The sequence below is a fragment of the Megalobrama amblycephala genome, linkage group LG1 (assembly GCF_018812025.1).
Source record: "Megalobrama amblycephala isolate DHTTF-2021 linkage group LG1, ASM1881202v1, whole genome shotgun sequence".
Taxonomy (NCBI): Eukaryota; Metazoa; Chordata; class Actinopteri; order Cypriniformes; family Xenocyprididae; genus Megalobrama; species Megalobrama amblycephala.
Genome location: NC_063044.1, coordinates 37,355,889 through 37,377,554, shown reverse-complemented (window position 1 = coordinate 37,377,554; position 21,666 = coordinate 37,355,889). Strand labels below are relative to the sequence as shown.

At 36.5% G+C, this 21,666-nt stretch overlaps 1 protein-coding gene across 2 annotated transcripts in view; it reads left to right on the top strand.

Annotated features, from left to right (window-relative positions):
• shisa9b (shisa family member 9b) overlaps positions 1-20,784 on the top strand; it is a 39,371-nt gene extending 18,587 nt beyond the window's left edge. Inside the window, exons 3-4 of one of the 2 annotated variants that reach the window (XM_048191024.1) lie at positions 15,923-16,075; positions 19,897-20,784. In XM_048191024.1, coding sequence (XP_048046981.1) covers positions 15,923-16,075; positions 19,897-20,294 — 551 coding nt within the window. In that variant the 3' untranslated portion in view covers positions 20,295-20,784. The remainder of the gene's footprint in view (positions 1-15,922; positions 16,076-19,896) is intronic. The other variant, XM_048191033.1, reaches the window with a different exon arrangement.
• Positions 20,785-21,666: the final 882 nt, after the last annotated feature.

Here is a 21,666-nt window from a genome sequence, read left to right as displayed (position 1 = left end):
ATAAAACATCTGTATATACTCTAATATCAGAGGAGTTTTATATAATCGCGACAGGTAGAGATCCTTCCGTGTTAGATATAGATCCGGGTCGATAAAGACCCGAATATGTAAGAATGATTGGCGAAACAGTCATGCATTTAAGAGATAATATATATATAAAAAAACTGCAGAAAGAGAGATACACAATACAAAAGAGCTCAAAAGAATATCACTGGAATGAAGGTTTATGACTGGGCAAGCTCTTAATATTAGACCCGTGTTAATATTAGAAAAGCTTTCCAGCGCTGGAGAGAGCTAAGCGGAAGGCCTGAAATCAGAGCAAGTAATGAACACAATCAAATATGACTGTAACTGTTACTGGATGAATCTGGTGAAGCTGTTAGCGATCCAAATATTGATTTTGAAGATGTTGAAAATTATATAGTTTTGAGAATACGTTTGAGATCGCGAATGGGCTCAGATTCGTGACCTCAAACATAAAACTAGCCTATTATTTGCTTAATTTACTGGGAAATGAGCTCTGACGAGGACAGTGATGGCATAAAACATCTGCTCAAACGGAGCCCTTCCAAACTCCAAAAGGTAACAAAATATGCTTTATTTTATTCTTCTGTAATTGTTACTCTAATATCAGAGGAGTTTTATATTATCGCGACAGGTAGAGATCCTTCCATGTTAGATATAGATCCGGGTCGATAAAGACCGTAAAAATGATTGGCAAAACAGTCATGCATTTAAGGGTTAAATTGCTTTTTCTCCAAACACAACACTAGATTTACAAATGCATAATGCGTTTTTCTTCATTAACGAAAAATTATCTGTTAGCTCACCATTACAACCATTTTATGGCACTTAAATGATGTGGCCCCAAAATGATTTGAACACTCAAGCCACACTTAAAAACTCAGTTTAATGCAAAACATCAAAACAAATATCATCTGTAAATAAGCTGTAAACTCGTATCTAAATCTACAAGGCAGTTGTTTTTAGCATTTTCAAGGTATTGCTCCTTTAGTTTTTATGTAGCATACTATGTCTCACATTTTGTATTCCCATGTTATGCCCTCTGGTCACTGTGGCGTGGCTCATTGAAAATCAAATAACATGTTTCTGCTGTTATCCATTTTTTTTCCCCCAATCCTATTTTTTCTGTCTCTCAAGGCTGCATCAGTACAATGTGAAACCATTTTCTGCGGAGGAGCAAACAGTATTACTAATAACTTTGGGAATATTTGAAGGTGGGTAATGGGTAATGCTGTGCCGATCTCTGTCCATTAATATTTATTGAATTTGAGGCTGAGGGGATATTGAATATTTATGGATAATAACCACATGAGGCAGTACCACTAATGATGCGGTACAGGCAGAATTCAACAGAAAATTAATTCTGAAATTTGCATTTGTTTGCAACATAGGAATGTTTACATTTATTGTGGCCAGAGACTTTAACATATCAACCTGTCTTCAAAGCCATTGCAGAAAGATAAGTTAAGTTAAGTTGCGTGAGCCCTCTGCGGTGGATACATTGTTCAGCTGGTATACACAAAGATGTCGAAGAGGACCATGAAAAATGGCAAAAGACAGGCTAAAAATTCAGAAGATGAAACATGTTGCCACAAGGCAAGATTACCAAAGAGTTGCAGGAGATATGCTCACAGTCTTACTGGTATTCACCAAATACTCTATTATTTACCCTGTTTACTGGCATTTCTTTCTCTGAACAGAGCACAGCACTGGCGATGAAAACCAGAGAAATAAAAACAACTTGAGGCTTGTAAGGCTACAGTTTGAGGTCTCGTCAGCCTGTCAGCCACAAAGCAAGGAACCTTTAAAGCTTTAGAAAATAGTGTCATCTAATGTTTTTCTCAAGTGTCTGAAAAACAAATAAGACGTGAGGTCTTTGTTCATTATATCAAATGTCAGATTATGTGGTGGGAAGTGCAGTTCACATCCATGTTTGAGTCTATGAGGCATATTGGGGTTCATGCCCATATGTGGCATACTTATCCTAAACCAATGGACCACTGACAGCACAACATCCAAATTTCCTGGGGAGAGATGAATATGCAGACGTGGGTTTCCAAATTTAAGATGGCTGCCCACGTGTGGAGTTGTGTGGAGTGCGTAATGAGTCATGTAATGGCAGATCAGGAAGAAATCAAAGTCATAGCTTGTCTTGTTTTCTACTGGCATTATGCTGTTGAATCACATGCTACGCTTTTAAAAAATACCAAACAAGGAATGGGAAGGGTATTCATGCGTGACAGAAATGGCTACAGCGAATTTAAGAAAGACCTAACAACACAGTGTAGGTGCACAAAGCCTTCATTATAATATAGTGGTGGTGAAGATTGAACCACATTTCCACTGTTCAGTACACAGAAAAAGCTTTTACACAGGCTTCTGTGGATATTTTGCAATCCTTTTTTTTTCTTTTTGAAAGTAAATACTTGCACACTGCAGAAATCATTCTCTTGATCAACATTTCTCTGTCTTGGTTTCACAACCTACGTATTCTTAAAACAAGATACATTTACTTGAGAAACAAAACTTTAAACTTTAAATATTAAAACTTGTCTTAAAGGTGAGGTAAGTAGTTTTACAAAAACACTGTTTTGAAGTTAGTCAGGCCGACACCAACAACAAATGTGTAGCCAATCAGCATTAGGGGGCGTATGACGGTCAAGGAGACAAGGAGATTGATATATATATATATATATATATATATATATATATATATATATATATATATATATATATATATATATATATATATATATATATATATATATATATATATATATATATTTAACCCTTAAATGCATACCTCGGGTCTTTAGTGACACGGGACATCATTCACTACCCTCCTCCTCATTCATTTTTTAAAGTTAGACTTCAACCTTCTTGGTATTCCTCAATCGATTCATTATAAAGAATATAACATGAAAAAAGACATAAAATTATAAAAGAATGCCTGTTTTTGAATTCATTTTTTGTAAAAATTGTATAGGGTCGCAAACGACCCGAGGTGTGTATCAGTGTACGTATATTTTTTCTGCACAACAATAATTGAATCTTAGATGACGGAATAAGTGCAATTCACCTTTATTCCACAAGGTGGCAATGTCTGATACACAATGCTGAAGTGACGACTCATTCAGACAGAAAACGAAATAATAGGAAAAACATGAAATGGCTCAGCGATTTACTGCAGAGCAAGTACTGAACACAATCAAATATGACTGTAACTGTCACTGGATGGATCTGGTAAAGCTGTTAGCGATCGAAATATTGATTTTGAAGATGTTGAAAATTATATAGTTTTGAGAATATGTTTGAGATCGCGAATGGTCTCATATTCATGACCTCAAACATAAAACTAGCCCATTATTTGCTGAATTTACTGGGAAATGAGCTCTGACGAGGACAGTGATGAGGGCATAAAACATCTGTATATACTCTAATATCAGAGGAGTTTTATATTATCGCGACAGGTAGAGATCCTTCCGTGTTAGATATAGATCCGGGTCGATAAAGACCCGAATATGTAAGAATGATTGGCGAAACAGTCATGCATTTAAGAGATAATTTATATATAAAAAAACTGCAGAAAGAGAGATACACAATACAAAAGAGCTGAAAAGAATATCACTGGAATGAAGGTTTTAATGAAGGTGTTAATATTAGAAAAGCTTTCCAGCGCTGGAGAGAGCTAAGCGGAAGGCCTGAAATCAGACACGGAGGCTGCTTTGATTCCTTCTCATGTGAGTTACACTGGGTTTGAGTGTCATTGATTGTCTGGAGCTGCTGTGCTGTTGGCGACTAACAACGAACACTTGTTGGTATTTACTCTTGTGTACTGTACGTTAATTTTTTGTGCTTCCTTGTTGTTTGTTCATCATCTGCGCTTTATTTTTCATGAAGCATTTTGTTGCGTGTCAGCTGTGATAAACAGACATCCACTCTCGCATTGTGTGTGTAACAGTGGCCAGATAGTGAGAGTTGTGCAGGTAAACCACTGCACACTGACGACTGCTAGAGAATGAGGTGTTTAGAGTCTTTGTTAGTGCACTCGCCTCACCTGCCAGCAGCGATCGGGGTTTGAGACTGACTCGGAGCAGGGTGAGTTTTGGAGGCGGAGCAATGAAGAGAGGGGTGGGTTTGTTTGGGTTGATTTCATATATCAACACTGTCCAACAACATTTTTGAAAACCTACTTACACCACCTTTAAGAGAATGCATGTCAGAGAATGTAGTTGTTAATTGGCAAATAATAATAATAATAATAATAATAATAATAATAAAATAATAATTTTAAAAACAAACTTTCCAGCTTTGCTAGATTTCTGCTTAAAGCAAGAAAATGCGGTACAATATTTTCTCCTTTAATTAAAAAAAAAAGAAAAAAAAATTTGATGCTGCCAGTAAATTGTTTCTGCTCTAACAAGTGTTAAGAATCTAAAACAAATTTGAATTTATTTTAAATTTTTCTTATTGTTTACCCCTTATGTTGTTACAAACCAATATGATTTCTTTCTTCTGTGGAACATGAAAGAACTGATTTTGAGAAATGTCTCTATGTTTTATTTATCCATATAATGAGTCAGCAGTCACCAGAACTGTTTGGTTACCAGCATTCTTCAAAATATCTTCTTTCGTGTATCAAAGAAGAAATAAATTCATTGGAATATTGAGTTTTGGAATGACATAAGAGTGATTAAATGATGACGATATTTAAATTTTTGGGTGAACTACCTAAGCAGCATTTTTGTCTGGTTTTCCAATACATGCTTAAGATAAATTTAACAACTTTTGTTAGGCTAATACTTAAAACAACAACAACAACAAACGATTTGCCAATTGAGTAGAAAAAAATCCTTATACAGTTGTGCTTAAAGGGTTAGTTCACCACAAAATGAAAATTATATCATTAATAATGACTGTCATGTCGTTCCACACCCGTAAGACCTTCATTCATCTTCAGAACACAAATTAAGATATTTTTGATGAAATCCGATGGCTCAGTGAGGCCTGCATTGACAGCAAGATAATTTACACTTTCAGATGCCCAGAAAGCTACTAAAGACATATTTAAAACAGTTCGTGTGACTACAGTGGTTCAACCTTAATGTTATGAAGTGACGAGAATACTTTTTGTCCATCAAAAAAAAAAAAAAAAACTTTTCAACAATAATTATAGATGGGCGATTTCAAAACACTGCTTCGAATCTTTTGTTTCGAATCAGCGTTTCGGATCGTGTGTCAAACTGCTGACTTTTTGAAACAAAAGATTCGAAGCAGTGTTTTGAAATCGCCCATCACTAATTATTGTTGAAAAGTCGTTATTTAGTTTTTTTGGCACACAAAAAGTATTCTCGTCGCTTTATAATATTAAGGTAGAAAAATGTTAATTAACTTTCTGGGAATAGAGGCCTCACTGAGCAATCGGATTTAATCAAAAATATCTTAATTTATGTTCCGAAGATGAACGAAGGTCTTATGGGTGTGGAACGACATGAGTCATAAAATACAGAAATTTCATTTTTGGGTGAACTAATCCTTTAAGTAAAATTATTTTTTAAAGATGTACATATTTTTACTGAAAAACAATTCAAAAATACTGATTAAGCTGATGCTGCCAGTAAAAAAAAAAAAAAAAAACTCTGGAAAATGTGTTACAAAATGTAGATTTATTTTAAGGCAGACATTTGACAGTTAGCCCGTCATCTGTAACAGGAGAGGCTGAAGGTCATAACAAACCTGAAATTAGAGGAACCGCAGACAGACACCAGCCAGCCTTTTAAATTACCCATACATATATACACATACCATAGCAAAGATATCCACATACTGTCATATGAAAGGCTCATGGAATGTAGTAGAATGATGATAAATCCATTATTTCTGTTCCAGCTTTCAGGCCGGTTCCAAAGTTATCTTAGAGTTACATTGTCTGTGCCCTTCCCATGCCACTATTGTGTTTAGATCCCAAAATACTCTATTGCATTTTTAATGAGGCCTTGCAGACTATCTGTGTCTGTTTGACGCAGTCACACTTTGGCTCAAATGAGCAGGTCTTTTGTGTCCTTCTTCTTTGAAGGGATAGTTCACTGAAAAATTAAAATTCAGTTATCATTTACTCACCCTTACAAACCATATCAATGATATTTTTCCCTTTTTAATGGTATTACAGTTAATAGAGGTTTCAAAAAGGACACAAAAAGCCCCTTTTCATCTCACTCAGCCAACTTTATCATTGATGACATTTTGTTGACGTCTCCATTAAAAAGATATGAGCTAAGAATCTTAATTATTGGTGTCTTACAGCTACATTGAGGACAATTCTGATATGTTGAATGTGTCTCTTCATATTATTTAGTTAAGACTGTTTTTATCAGACACAACATGTACTTTCATGCCCCTCTCTAAAGTAATTAGCTTGGCTGATATCTGTTTTTGACCAGTGGGAAATAAGGCTGTAATTAGCCCAATTTCTGTATTCATTATCTCTTTTTATCATTGAGATACAGCATTAAGTGGGCTCCTTCAGACTAAAACTTGAGATCACAAATACTGCAGTTGGATTTAACAAAAAAAAGAAAAAAAAAAAGTTCTTTTGATGTTCTTGAACTTTTACTTTTGGTCTCCCTGTTTGTGCTGTGAAATGTACTTCAAGTACATTCCAGATGCAAAATTAAAGGAAGAATTAAAATATGCCATAAATTCACAAAGTATGCTGATTATAAACACTAACAAACTCATGATTTTTATATGAATCTGAATTTGTGTGTGCAGTTGCAATGCAGAATAATTTAAGTCCCTATTTATGTCCAAAAACCTGTGATCTAAAGATGTTTGTGGTAATATTAGATGTATTATTTATTGGAGAAATGCAGGTATATTGATTATTGTTTTTTTCATGCGAAATTCAGCACTGGCCTTACTACCATATCTCCTTGGGGCAATGTTTCTCTTATTGCAATATGCACCGAAGCATGTTTTTCCATTAGGTATTGACGAAAATGTCTCATGCATTTTTTCCCCCCTCAAAGCTGACCTCGGTCATTTATTAGCGGTGTTAGATAAGGCTTCTGAATCACAGTCCAGGAGGGAATCGAACTGCGCATGTAACATAACTAAAACTGGCATATTCATTAAGGGCTCTCTTCAAAAATGGGCTAAATTCCAATCAGACATCTTGGCAGAGCGAAACGATGAGAACCCAAAGCTGGGTGACATCTCACGCATAGCTGACATCTCCTCGCGGATAAACGGCCACTCGCTTTCTCTCTCTCTGAAACGCTCACAAATGATAGCAATTTCTGTCAGTCCAGCATTTATAATTTTGTCACTTGAAAGTCTATTTTTAGCCAAATACAAGCAGCTTTGTTTTCTATTTAGCTCCTGAGGAGGTCTAAATTACCTGGAGAGAGTGATCCGTTAGCATTCCCATTCATCTCCATGGCAATTGATATTTTTGGTCATGGATGCTTCAAAACCTATTTTTGAGCCAAACACCAAAAGCCATAACAGAACTTACTGACTTTCTTTGTGGAAGAAAAACTGCATAAACAGAAGAGACCGGAGCTCATGCAAGCTACAGCGAAAATGGAGGCCTATGGAGATTAAAGATTGTGCAAAGAGGTTAGAAAGTACCCTCATTTGTACAATTCTAGCATGAAAGAATACAAATATATTTACTTTGGTTTTAACTCGTGGCGAGAGATTGCTCATGCATTGAATGCCTGTGTATGTGTACGAGTCGAATGAAGTATGCTTTAGAAGGCTGTGTGTTTGACTGTGTAAAAAAACGAAGTATACTTTGGGCTTTACACTGTTATATGGTAGGGGGCGCTATTACGCATCTTCTGAAAGAGTACATAATCTCTACATCCAAAAACAAGTGAAAAAGAAACAAGCAATAGAAACATTGCTTATGCACATGTTAAGCCTGGAACACACCAAGCCGACGGTCGGCAGTCTGGCAGTTTTTGTTCGTCGGCTGACTAAGTTTTCTCAGTGTGTTCCACACCGTCGGCGGAACCTCGATGTTTTCTTTTCCGGCCGATTCGACATGTTGAATCGGTGTCTGAGCTCGTCGGTCCGTCGGGCCATCTGATCATTCTGATTGGCTGTTCAGCTACTGCCACCTGCTGGTTCGGAAAGGCATTTCTTCTTGCGCAGGCGCAGAAGGGACGTGCTACTCGGACGTCGAGTGTCGAGCGTCGGTTTGGTTTGTCAGGGCAACTTTGCACCCAGACACTGCCGACGTGAGCCAACACCGCAGTCTGCTTTCATCGCCACTAGTTTGTCGGCATCAGCTTGGTGTGTTCTGGGCTTAAGATAACACGATCATCAAACATTAAACAGCATATAAATCAAAACTGCCTAACATCACTGAACGAAATGTCGACCCAGGATGAGCAACAGGACTGTGAAGCTTTGGGGGTGTTGATGGACTTGATGTATATTTTGATCATTGTTCTGAATCAAAAGGTCTGTTCATGTTTGTTCAAAAGGTTTTTTTTTTTTTTTTTTTAACTGATGAATTATTTATGAAATGTACCCACGTTCAAGTGTTGATAAAAAAGAAAGAATGAAGCTAGAATTAAGTTTTGGGGGTCATGAAAGTTTTGTGAATATGATAAAAAATGCTGCCGCTGGCTGGAAACTTTTCTAGAAACCCATGGTCGTTCACATATTTTTTTTTCTTTTTCCCTTAAAAAGAATACAAAAATACTGCTTAAAGAAAATGATTTTGTGCAGTGTGCGAGTTTCATCATCTCTGCATGGAATGATTGTCCTCCATAAAAGACTTATTTTCTACTGTATCCACCCAAATGAGGGACCAGACAATTGTGAAAGATGAACCGCTGTCCTTGTGGCATCCTAAATCAAGCCTACTCATTACTGGATTGGAGGTTGCATGGCAACGCTACAAAGAAGGCCAAAGAAATTAAAGCTCTCTACAGATGAGGAATCTGAGGCTACTTATTCCTAAACCCATGTCGTTTCTTGTGCGTCTTTTCATGGGTTTGTGATTGTACTGTTTGAGCCGTGAGGCAGTCCAATTATTGGAAAGATAGGATGGTTTGTGGGCCACAAATAATAGGAAACATCTCCTTTCCACCTTCTGGTGCTTTTTTCAAGCTGGTTAAATATGTGATTTAGGAGGGAATACCACAGTAAATATGTGATGTTAGAAACTGTCTCTAGGCTTCTCACATGCTGCATATTGGATAAACACACTGCTAATCAATGCTTGTCAATACTGGAACACCTGTGTGAAGAAACACTGACTTACAGCATGTGTGTAAAAGGCGTGAGGCCTAATTTGGGCTGGGTGATAAATCAGTATCAATATTTATTGAGAGGAAAAATCCATAATAATGATAATACATTTTTTCGATAAACTATCGTCAGATACACACAGAAACTTAAAGTTCTTAACCGCCAATAAATAAAAGTTTGGTTTAACATACAGAAAATGACAGAAATGTATGTATGTATTTAAAAATAAATTGCTTCATTTAGTATACGCAGTTCCATGAATATGCAAATTTCATTAAACACAGAATAAAGAAAAAAATAAAATAAAATACAACAGAACATCAAATTCGGAGAAAATGAACACATATTCCATGGGGCCCTGAATTAAAATATAGCTTACCCCGTAGAAACAAACAAACTTTTATCCAAAGCAACTTGTATTCAAGCTATTTTTGTCAGTTCAGTTTTGTTTACATTCATTCTTGAAGTCTAACAAACCTGTGGAATGCATTTCCTTTAAATTAATAGAATACTTTTAGCTATATCGCCCAGCTCAAGGCTAAATATGAAGCATGCATCTCAGGGTTAATGGAAATAATGGGAATCAATTGTAAATCAGCATTGTGTCTTGTATAATGCCACAAGTGTCTCTCTGCATCAATACTAATAAGCAGGAGGTAGTATCACACTCTGTTTGACTAATGACCTTGTCAAAAAGAAAATTCGTCACTGTCAGCGGATATGAAAAACCATTACCTGCCACCAAGCCTACAGCTGCTCTATCAGACCTAATGGATGCCACAATCGAGTTAGAAACTCAGGACAGAGTCCGCAGAAACAGCATTTTAGAAGTTAGGTGTGAAGAAGCAGGTTGCTTTAGGTTAAGCTCAGTGTTTGAAGGATTGATTCTGGAGACACTCAATACTCATTCAGGAACTGCAGGACAGGCATTTCATTTTCTGTGAAGGGACCTTCTACCCTGCCTTTATTACAGTTCCACTGCATAATGACTTATTCTCATCCCCTTTTTGATTATAGAACTGGAATTAATCTTACTGCCTAAGAGATTATGGATCACAGTGTAATTAATTTCCTCACATTTAATTAGATATTATGCACACCTGGTTTATAAGCATATTAACTGATGCATTTATGGGATCTTCATGTTTAGGAGCATGAAGTCTGAACTGTCAAACTGATTCTAATTGTCTGGGATTATTTACTTTATGGTTACAGTCATTTCCTTTATGGCCCCACTTTATATTAAGTGGCCTTAACTACTATGCACTTGCATTTAAATGAATCATTTGATACAATGCACTTATTGTGTACATACATATTTTTACATTGTACTTATATTTTAAAAACACCTGCATGTAATTACATCTGTAATTAATTTCTGTAATTACATTCATAATTACACTGTTGACCCATCCTTTACACCTTACACCTACCCTTAAACCTGTCCATACCTCCAAAGCTTTCCCTAACCTTACCCATATCCCACCTCAATAACAGAAAAAGTGTTTTGCAATTCATTATGAACTCAATAAGTACATTGTACTTATTTTTTTGATGTAAGTACATAGTAGTTAAGGCCACTTAATATAAAGTGGGACCCTTAATTATCTCTATAGGAAATGCTCTTCAAAATAAAACTTCTTTTTTCTTTAGTTTGAGAAATTACATAATAATAATAATAATAATAATAATTGGTAATAATAATTCTTGCACTTTTATCTGACTTTTAATGGGGGAAAAATGGTTGACCTCAACTAATACAGTAAGTCCATAGATGCAGACATCTTAAAAACACACTGGGTTGATATTAAAGGATTAGTTCACCAAAAAATGAAAATGATGTCATTAAGTACTCACCTTCATGTCGTTCCACACCCGTAAGACCTCGTTTATCTTCGAAACACAAATTAAGATATTTTTGATGGAATCCGATGGCTCAGTGAGGCCTCCACTGACAGCAAGACAATTAACACTTTCAGATGTCCAGAAAGCTACTAAAGACGTATTTAAAACAGTTCATGTGACTACAGTGGTTCAACCTTAATGTTATTAAGCAACGAGAATACTTTTTGTGCCAAAAAAACAATATATTTTTGTTTCGAAACGTTTCGAAATTTCAATGGTTCACCACTGGGGGGAGATTCGTAGATTCGTAAAGCTTCGAAGCTTCATGAAGCAGTGTTTTGAAATCACCCATCACTAGATATTGTTGAATGAAGTCGTTATTTTGTTTTTTTTTGGCGCACAAAAAGTATTCTAGTCACTTCATAATATTAAGGTTGAACCACTGTAGTCACATGAACTGATTTAAATATGTCTTTAGTAGCTTTTTGGGCATCTGAAAGTGTTAATTATCTTTCTGTCAATGCACTGAGCCATCGGATTTTATCAAAAATATCTTAATTTGTTTTCTGAAGATGAACGAAGGTCTTATGGGTGTGGAACGACATGAGGGTGAGTAATTAATGACAGAAATTTCATTTTTGGGTGAACTAACCCTTTAACAAAGATTTTAGTGCCATTTTAGTGTTTAGTGACATATCTAAGGGACTTAATTAACTGATTTAATATGTTTCATAAGATAATACTAATAGTATGCAGTACAGTGATGATGTCAAACCCTGGAAGACTAATTCACCAGTGGTTTCCTTAAAATTTTCCAAAGGGTTTTTATAATGTTTTTATGCTTTGCTCTACAACGTAAATTACACACCCCCATATCGAAAAAGCAAATTTTGTAGCTGTTCATTTGAACTCTTTCCCCACCAGTTTTTTTTTATTACTTGGATGTTTTGTTCTACAACGTAAATTGCACACACTCACACCCCAAATGTTCTATACAAATATCTATTTACTTATTAGAAACATATGATTTTTTTTAACTCTTTCTCCAGCATTGACGGAATTGTCCATCATTTATGACACAACACTTCCCCGCCATTGATGAAATTTTCAAATTGACAATCCACGTTTTCACTGTTATATGGTAGGGGGTGTTATTACGCATCCTGTGAAAAAATACTAAATCTTCGGATCAAAACACAGATGAATAAGAAGTTGAAACAAGTGATAGAAGCATACGCACATGTAAGCTAACACTAGATCCATCAACATTAAACAGCATATAAATCAAAACTGCCTAACATTACTGAATAAAATGTCGACCCAGGAAGAGGTACAGAACTGTGAAGCTGGATTGACGTTGATGGACTCGATCTACTCAATTTATGTTTTGATTACCGTTCTGAATATGATCTAGACATAGTCTTTGACAAAAACATGATTTTCTCAGCCTTTTTTTATTATTATTATTAAACTAACTGAAGTGTGGACTAATATATATATATATGCTGTTGCTATCTTGCAAATTAAAAAAAATGCTGGCGAGGAAAGAGTTAAAATTAACATAACCATGATGCTGATGCTTTAGCATTGCCAAGGTCATTTGTTTTCACAGGGAATATATGAAGTGACAAAATATATAGCTTGAATGCAAGTCTACCAAATATGTACATTTAATAAAATAGTATAAATTATTTTTTGTTGAATCCTACATTTATTTTCATGTATATCTTTAAAACCAGGTTATTGTCAGAAGTCTCAGAAATGCATATTTTAGCATAATGCTCCTCTCTAGAGTAATTTTTTCTAATCTTTTCTGAGGTAAATGTAACATTACGTGCATGACATTGGTTTACAAGCTGTTTTATTGATGTTTTTCCGCGGTTGAAACACTAATTGAGTGACGATTACATGAGACACGATACAGATTTAAGTAAGCTGACCTGTATCTTTAAACATACCTTCTGATGTTAATTCATGTTTCTTTTCATGCTATAACAAGTAGTAAAACATGCACAGCCGATTCGCTTGAACTGAAGATCTACAGCATTCTGTCATGCCACATTAAAGAGCAGCAAAACGGTATTTATTCTTTGAATTTCATTAAAAAATGAACAGAATTTGAAATATGAGACTTTGTTTTATATCAAAAGTAACAAATCACAAAGCTTATTGTGATGTATTGAATGGCAGGCGCATTCATTTATCAACTGAAAACAGCATAGACTGAAAGTTTGAATAATTTGAATGATATTTGAATTTGATATAAAATCCCCAGAACAAACACAAATCTTTCTGTTTGGTGTATTTGGCTTCAGTCCACTAGTGTCTGAAGTGTGTGTTCAGGGAAGAGCCCTTCAGTAAGTCCTGTGATACAGATGCTACAATCTTGAAGAGAACAGCCATTCAGCTAGAAGAAATAGACGTAAAAGAGGTTTCCAAGACAACAACAGGTCAAGGAGAGTTCAACAACTAAAACACATCTGAAGAATGGAAAAAGATCAGGCAGCACTATTACATTGTAGCACAATGCCACAGAGCACAGTGTCCATCACATACACATACAGCACTCATTCTGTGCAGAATTCACAATTAAACAAGTGGACGGATGGTGCCTGTTACATCTAGTATTCTGGTCTACTGTTTCCTAATTCCTCTCCAGCGCCTGGCTGTACTTTCTCTGTCTCATGCGACTCATCAGAGTGGTTAGAAATAATACCCACAACATCTGGTTGGCCCCTCATGCCAGCCGGCAAAGGGCCAGTCAATTTGCCATGCTCCTGCGCCCCCCTTCAGCTGGCCAGATGTCTACTAAAGCAATCTCTAGAATAGCATTTATGATTTACACCATCTGCGACTCTCAATATTAAAGTCTTTGCTGTAATCAAGTGTGAAAACTTGTGAAACAAACAATTAATTTTCCATTGTGACCATCGCTTGCCAGTGCTTTTGGCATTAACATGTTTTGACATTAGCAGTTCAAACGGATTCGATTAGTAGCACAGGAGAGCCTGGCTGGAGCTCCAGAAATCCATGACTAATGATCTGCTTCCTGGGGGTAGAGAGTGAATCACCAAAGAGAAAACTCACAAGTTGTGTTGATGGGTCGATGAAACAGGCCTCAAGCAGCTTAAGATATTGTTAAATGTTAATTTAGAGGACTCTGATGGGAGGTATCACAACTGCTATGAGCTTCAACAAAAGAGAAGAAAGATTTCTGAGGGTGTTAATGTGAACAACAGATTCTCATACAGTGATTAGCCTTCCCGAATAATGTGCGTAATGCTCGCTTACAAACAATAAGTAATACCCAGAAGAGTCATAGTCATTCAGATGCATGTTCCCCCTCAAGTGGATTTTTAATGCTACTTCTAAAAAAATGGCTTCTTTTATAATTAAGTTGTATGGTTATTGTAGGTAAAACAGAAAAGAAATCACCCACTCACTCACATTGTTGGTGTAAATTTGTCAGTACAACAAAGTGACTCCAAACACACATCACTTTTTGTCAAATTGTCAATTACTAATTTAAAAAAGGTGTGTGGGTATGTACATACATAATTTTACATACATATTTTAAATGTATTATAATGAATCATTCATACATATATATATATATATATAAATGATCATACATATTTGTTTTCTGGTCTCTTGTACACAAAATGTAAAAAAAAAAAAAAAGAAGCAAAAATCAGTATTTTGTGTGACCTCCTGGTCTTCCTCCAGTTTCAAAGAAGAAACCCTGAGTAACTTCTCATCATATTTTGAAGGTTTTCTTGGCCTTCCAGTACTTTTCTATTCAGTTTAGGGAATACTTGCCACTTTAGCCTATAGAAGCTGTCTTTTCTGTTTCTTTTTTTTCCTTTTTTTAATACTGCTTGCAAATTTCCTGTATTTTCTGGTAATGTTCGAATAAAGAGACTGAGAAATAATTATATATAGTCAATATATCATTGCTGAAACAACATCTAATGGTGACCTAAGACTTTTGCACAGTGCTCTCTCTCTCTCTCTCTCTCTCTCTCTCTCTCTCTCTCTCTATATATATATATATATATATATACATATATAAAATTTTGTATTAATTTTGTCTGGATTTGGTCCCATTGCACACTGAATGAAAACGGACCCACTTTATATTAAGTGGCCTTAACTACTATGCACTTGCATTTAAATGAATCATTGCACTTATTGTGTACATACATGTTTTTACATTGTACTTATATTTTAAAAACACCTGCATGTAATTACATCTGTAATTATTTTCTGTAATTACATTTATAATTACACTGTTGACCCATCCCTTAACCCTTACCCCTACCCTTAAACCTACCCATACCACCAAAGCTTTCCCTAACCTTACCTGTATCCCACCTCAATAGCTGCTTATGTGTTTTGCAATTCAATATGAACCCAATATGTACATTGTACTTATTTTTTGATGTAAGTACATAGTAGTTAAGGCCACTTAATATAAAGTGGGACCATGAAAACTTTACCACTGGATTAATGGATTAACACTTCCTGCTCTAAACTACAAAGATGTACAAAGATTTTTATTCCTTTATTCATGTTTTTTTTAATCATTTTGAGCACCAGATGAGCCAGGACTGACACTGATTCCCTTTCAATCAATCAATCAATCAATCAATCAAGTTAAATAAATAAATAGGTGCATGACACTACTAGTCATATGACATTTATTTTAGAATGAAAACTTTAATGGAAAAAAGGTATTTAGCTTTCATATCTGTTATTCGTTTCTATGTTTGTCTCTTTGATTTAGAGGGCGCCCAAATGAACAGTGTGGGGCCTGGTTCATCTCTGATGCAAGCCATGACACAATACCCTGCACTTGGACAGGTACCTGTAGCTCACCCATATGAGCCATCTCAACCTGGAAAGGAGCTCAACAAGTACGCTTCGCTCAAGGCTGTGGGTAAGACGGCCGTGCCGAAATCTGCCTCTGTGTGGGTTTAATCAAAATCTGTGCTCCTCTGAACAGAAAAACCCACACATTTAAATAAACACATTTTCTTTTATGTTATATTTTGAAAAACACTATTTTATATATATGTGATCTGGCTTCCATAAATGTATGTATATCCCAGCAAGTAATCCAGACTAGTATTTAACATGGCATTATTTTCTTGTTGTTGCATTACTCTAAAGTACAAGACATAATGTTTGAGACTCTTCAATATGGCCACCTTTAGTAATTTCTCTGTCAGTTCTTGATCATGTGGTCTTGGTCTAAGATCCGTTTGTTGGGCTGGCAGGCTGGATGCTAGGCGGTCTCATATTGGTCTAGATTTGTATCGTAGGGGTCTGGTCTTGACATAAACTCTGTCCTCTATCAGTATTTAGAGTCACTTACTTAGTGCACAGTTGTCCCAATGCATTGTCACGGTACTTTTTTTTAGCAAACACTGACAAGCTCAAATGGCTAATGGATTTGCTGTTATTATTGTCCAACCCAAGAGAACCAACTCATTTGTTAATTTTGAAACATGTCCTATGTGTTTTAATTTATTTTAAAAACTGTGTATATAACTGCACCAGTGACAATGCTAACTAGTTCTAAAAACAAATGCCAGAAGTTTCTAGAAGCTTGTCATACTGTTTGTGATAATTATTAATAATATAATTAATAATATAAGTTTAACAGTGGTAACATTGGGTAGATATATAATCACTTGTTACTTTTCAAATCAATTAGTCTGGCATCAGAGTAAAGTCTATGAAAAGACTTCAGTGAGATGACAGCTAGCAAACAGCAGAAAAACAACCAGCAGAAGCAGCGACGTGTGATGACAGTCTTTGTCTGAGACTTTCAGCAAGAGATGAAACTGCTCAGTTGCTAATCCACTGATGTACAGTCTGTGCAGACCGATCACTGGGAAAACAAAAAAGGACAGTTTATAACGAGAGACACCCAGGAGACGAGCCACATGGCAAGCCTTGGAGTAGTCAGAGAGCTGAAGAGTCTGAGTTCCTCTGATGTGCGTTAATCTCTGCGTATTGATGTCAATGAAAGAGTTGCGTCAAAGATCAGCACTTCTCTCGGCCCGCTGGCTTATTTTGCACTCTGCTTCCTGGTACGAGGTTTAGATCTGTGGTTTGCTGCGACTCATTGGGGTGTCAAGGCTGTTAAAAAGGTCACCTGAAGGATATTTAATTAAAAAGTCTAAAATGTCATGCTGAAATGAGGAGGACTTCAAGCAGAGTGTAGTCAGTCCCAATTAAAGCCTGGCTGAGTTAGAAGGCGATACACCGTTAGCGACATTGCATGCACGTTATGAAAAAGAAATGATTAGTGACAGCGTCTGAAAACATATTTGGATCGTTTATACTCGTTTGTTTAATCTGGTCTTAGCAAGTTCACGCCATCAGCAATCGACTAGCACTGGTTGAAAATATTTGCAGCAAACAACATTTACAACTGTTGGTCACTGTTTGAATGCAGTGTTGATATGGCTGTAAACACATATTGTCCAAAATAACATTTACAGTAATAGCTGCAAAGTGACTGTGGGATTTTTTTTTTAAGTGCACAATATGTTCAAAAAACGTGGTTTCACCAGACAAATACAATCCCAAACCATCTTCTGTAAGTTCTGCATGTTTCCATTTCATGACAGAAGCAATCCAGACCAATTTGCAAAGAAACACATTTACTTCAATCATGAAACAAATAGAAACCTCAGGCAAAAAGAAAAGCATTAGCATGTTGCAGACAGCGCCAAACAGTCTTCTTATAAATATTTGAAGCACTCTTGGATATTTGCAAGTTATGTTTTTGTAAATAAACCTATGTTTTTACGGAGCCCGGACATGAAATGCAGGAAAGAAATAGTAGGCTAAATCATGCGCACAATTTACTATTTCATTCCCTCGATTTATAAATCATGCGCATGATTTATAAATTGAGGGAACGAAATAGTAAATCGTGCGCTCAATTTAGTAAATCGAGGGAGCGAATTAGTAAGTCATGCGCACGATTTAGTAAATCGAGGGAACGAATTAGTAAGTCATGCGCACTATTTAGTAAATCGAGGGAACGAATTAGTAAATTGTGCGCACAATTAAAAATTTTTTCTTGCATGTCATGTGCGGGGCTCCGTAAGTTTTTAATAGTGCACCATGTATGATTACCTAAATACAAAGTTCTGTCATGAAACTCTAGATGGCACAGGCTAATAGGTCCTTTAGCTCAACTGCTCGTAATCACATCGTTATCTTTAGGACACAGCTGATTGGTTCCTGCTGTATCAGTAGCCAATGAGCTCGCTGCTCAACCTTCAAATACATGGGTAGCATTTGCCTTAGCAGTGCAGCACGCTTTCAGAAACCCTCCTCCTTCCCCAGCTCCACCTGTATAGATCTGCTACGGATAATTAATGTGTGCTATATTGTACAGCAGCAGCATGTCTTACTTACTTCACAATGTATGTATTGGCAGTGGCAAGTCCTGTATTTGCTCTGCAGAAGCAGCAGCCTAGCAGATCTGTTCCGCCAAGACCAAACATATCAACATTGTCATACCCATTACCATGCCAAACACTCAGAGAGTTGTCATGACAGAAATATATTGATTATGTTAAACAAAAAAAAACCTAATTTTGACATTGTTTACTCACCTTCATGTCGTTCCAAATACATAAAGCTCATGGTCTATTTTCAAGTCTTCTTGAGCCATGTGATAGGTTTGTATGAGGATAAAACAGAAAAGTACAATACTGTTCAAATGTTTGGGGTCAGTATGATATGTCAGTGTTTTTAGAAATGTAATTTCTGCAATGTAAAAAATTGTGCTGTGAAATAACAGTAATCTACTGGCAGCTGTGGTTGCCAGTAATGTACTGTTAATTTACAGCCCTCTACCATAAATTTACAGCTTTTCCTTTTTTACAGTATGTTACGTAATACTACCATGGAAATGAACTCATTTCATTTGGAAAACCGATTGCTTCAAACAGTTTGAGTTTAAAAACTAGTATTTATACAGCGTTAGTACTGTGAACTTATTTCATATGAGTCAACTGAAAAAAAAAAAAAATTCTTAACTGCAAACACAATGTATAATAGTGAAATAATTAAAAAACATGACTTTAACTCAAATCTTTGCAGCTTGCCTAAGCAATAGCACACATATATGTGCTAAAGTACTTAGCAAATAGCTTATCACTGCATCAGAAGTAACAAAGTTACTGACTTTAAATAGAGCAACATGCAACATAATATCAGTGTTTCTCAGCTCATCATTGACCGAAGAACAGGCGCTAGTCTTCAGCATAATGGTAACCCCCTAAATGAATTAATTAAACTAAAAGATCTCTCGTGATGGCAAAGCGTAATAAATTTTTTTCAGGATTCTAATTAAAAGTATTAATTTGTTTAAAAAAATATATATATATCTGACCCCAACACTTTGAGCGTAGGTGTGTATTTTTGTTTATTTGCAAATGTTGTTGTGTGAAAAAGAGATGTGTGAAACTCTTCAGAATGACGTGGAGGTCAGTAAATAATGGCAGAATGTCACTATTCCTCTACAAAAACATTCGATTTTATTAGTTGTTTGTGGGAGGAAACAATTGGGTCAAGTATTTTCTGAGAAAAAATGGCTCATTTGGGAAAAACAAGTGATAACCCTTGATCTATTAAATGGAAGCAAATCAGCAATCAGGTTGTTGTTTTTTTGCATCTGACTAATTAAGTGTTATTGAATTTCCTCGCTTTTGCTCTATCTCTCTTTTCCAGCTGAAAAAGCGAATGAAAACTTCTACACTAACAGACGGCACCTAGCCGACCTGGCAGCGAAAGGCACTCTTCCCATGCACTCGGTGAGTCTGGAGCAGGAGCCCACCAACCCTTACAGCCCCGAGCTGCCCTGCCAAAAGCAGAATGGACACAAGTCCAAAAGCACCAAGGTCCACAGTTCCCACCCGCTGGCATTTGGCTCGAACACCATCGCCAACCCCGGCATGCTGAAGAACTGGGAGGTGACAGAAACGCTGGGTCGACGGCAGACGCACGGCCCCAGGAAGCACAGCGCCACTGTGGAGCAAGTGAACGAGCTGACGTCCGCCCACAGCCAGCACTACCTGCCGCCACATCCGTACTTTGTCACCAACAGCAAGACTGAGGTGACCGTGTGAACGGGGCCACAACACCGGGTTTATCGAGCCCAGGCCTGAGTGGGTGCGTGGAACGAGGATAACAAAGGAAGCCTAATTGTGGAAGAAGAAGTGTGGATTAGGACCCCGTCCTACTGGAAGGATTGACCGAACGGTCTGGCTTGAGATCTGCATAGCTGTCTGTGTGCTGTTTGTCTTTGAGCGGTTGTGCATGGAACAGGCATGCATTGGACTTCAGCCTCATTTGAAACGGAAAGAGTAACGTTACTCAAAGGAACTCTTTCTGTGTCCATTCCGTCACAATGCCAACGAACAATTGTGAAATGAAAAAATGAAAACCTGTAGTGATGAGTTTGTCACAAGGCCATCCGTCAAAGTGATGAGGACATGTTCAAACCCGAAACAATAGATGCAATCAAACGTTCTAGGTCTGAAAACTCAACAGCTTGTGAGAAAGTCGCTCAAATCCAAAACACACATTGTTTTTCTCAGAATCTTGTACATAACAGAATGTTACCAAGGATGTAAAATGTCAAAAGCTTCCTCGGATAATCACAGAACATCTGTCTGGAAGATTAAGGATGATGTGAAGACAATCATGTGTCTAGTTCTTCTCATCTCAACTATCGAGACTTTCCAGAGCGTGTGCACCAAAAGCCACCTGTAGCAATGCAACACGCTATATCCTGACAAACACTAGGCTTGTGCCTTTCTAAAAGAGGAACTCATTATCTAAGAGCTCTTGTGCTTTTCAGCAAGCACATGGTGTTTCTTCAAAAACAAAGATGCATAAAATATAAACAAATCTATTGTTTACGGCTGTCATATTTCAGTAGAAAATGTTGATTGTCAGTGTTCTGAAATACACATTTCCCCCTTTCAGTTTCGCCATTTTTTTCCTCTGATGTGTTCACAGACTGTACGCCCCAATCTTTTAGTGCAACTGTAGACTGTAGAAAAAGGAAGTGCTGTAGGGTTAATGATAGACATTCATTATCTTTCAGTGTTAGATATGATAAAAATGAATGGTTAAACAAGATTGTCAAAACACTGCCATTGTTGCATTCCCAGTATTTTTGGTATTGAAAACTGATTCAGTATTTTCTTTTGTTTTTAGCATCATAATGTCAGCCATTTCAATTAGCATAAGGCCAGAAGGCTGCATTCAATTTCAAAAACTGAGCGTTTTGTCACCTACATCCAAATTATCCCAAATATCTGGTTGTGAATAATGTGGGTTACATAAACTTTAATTGCTCTGAAACAAGTGGCTTTATCTCAGTGCTCTTAAAATCTTTTTGACCTACATCATTTAATCTTACCTTAATCGAGCTGGCAAATTAGCTGGCTAACTTGTACTGAAAATAAATGGAAATTTACATATCTAGTAGCA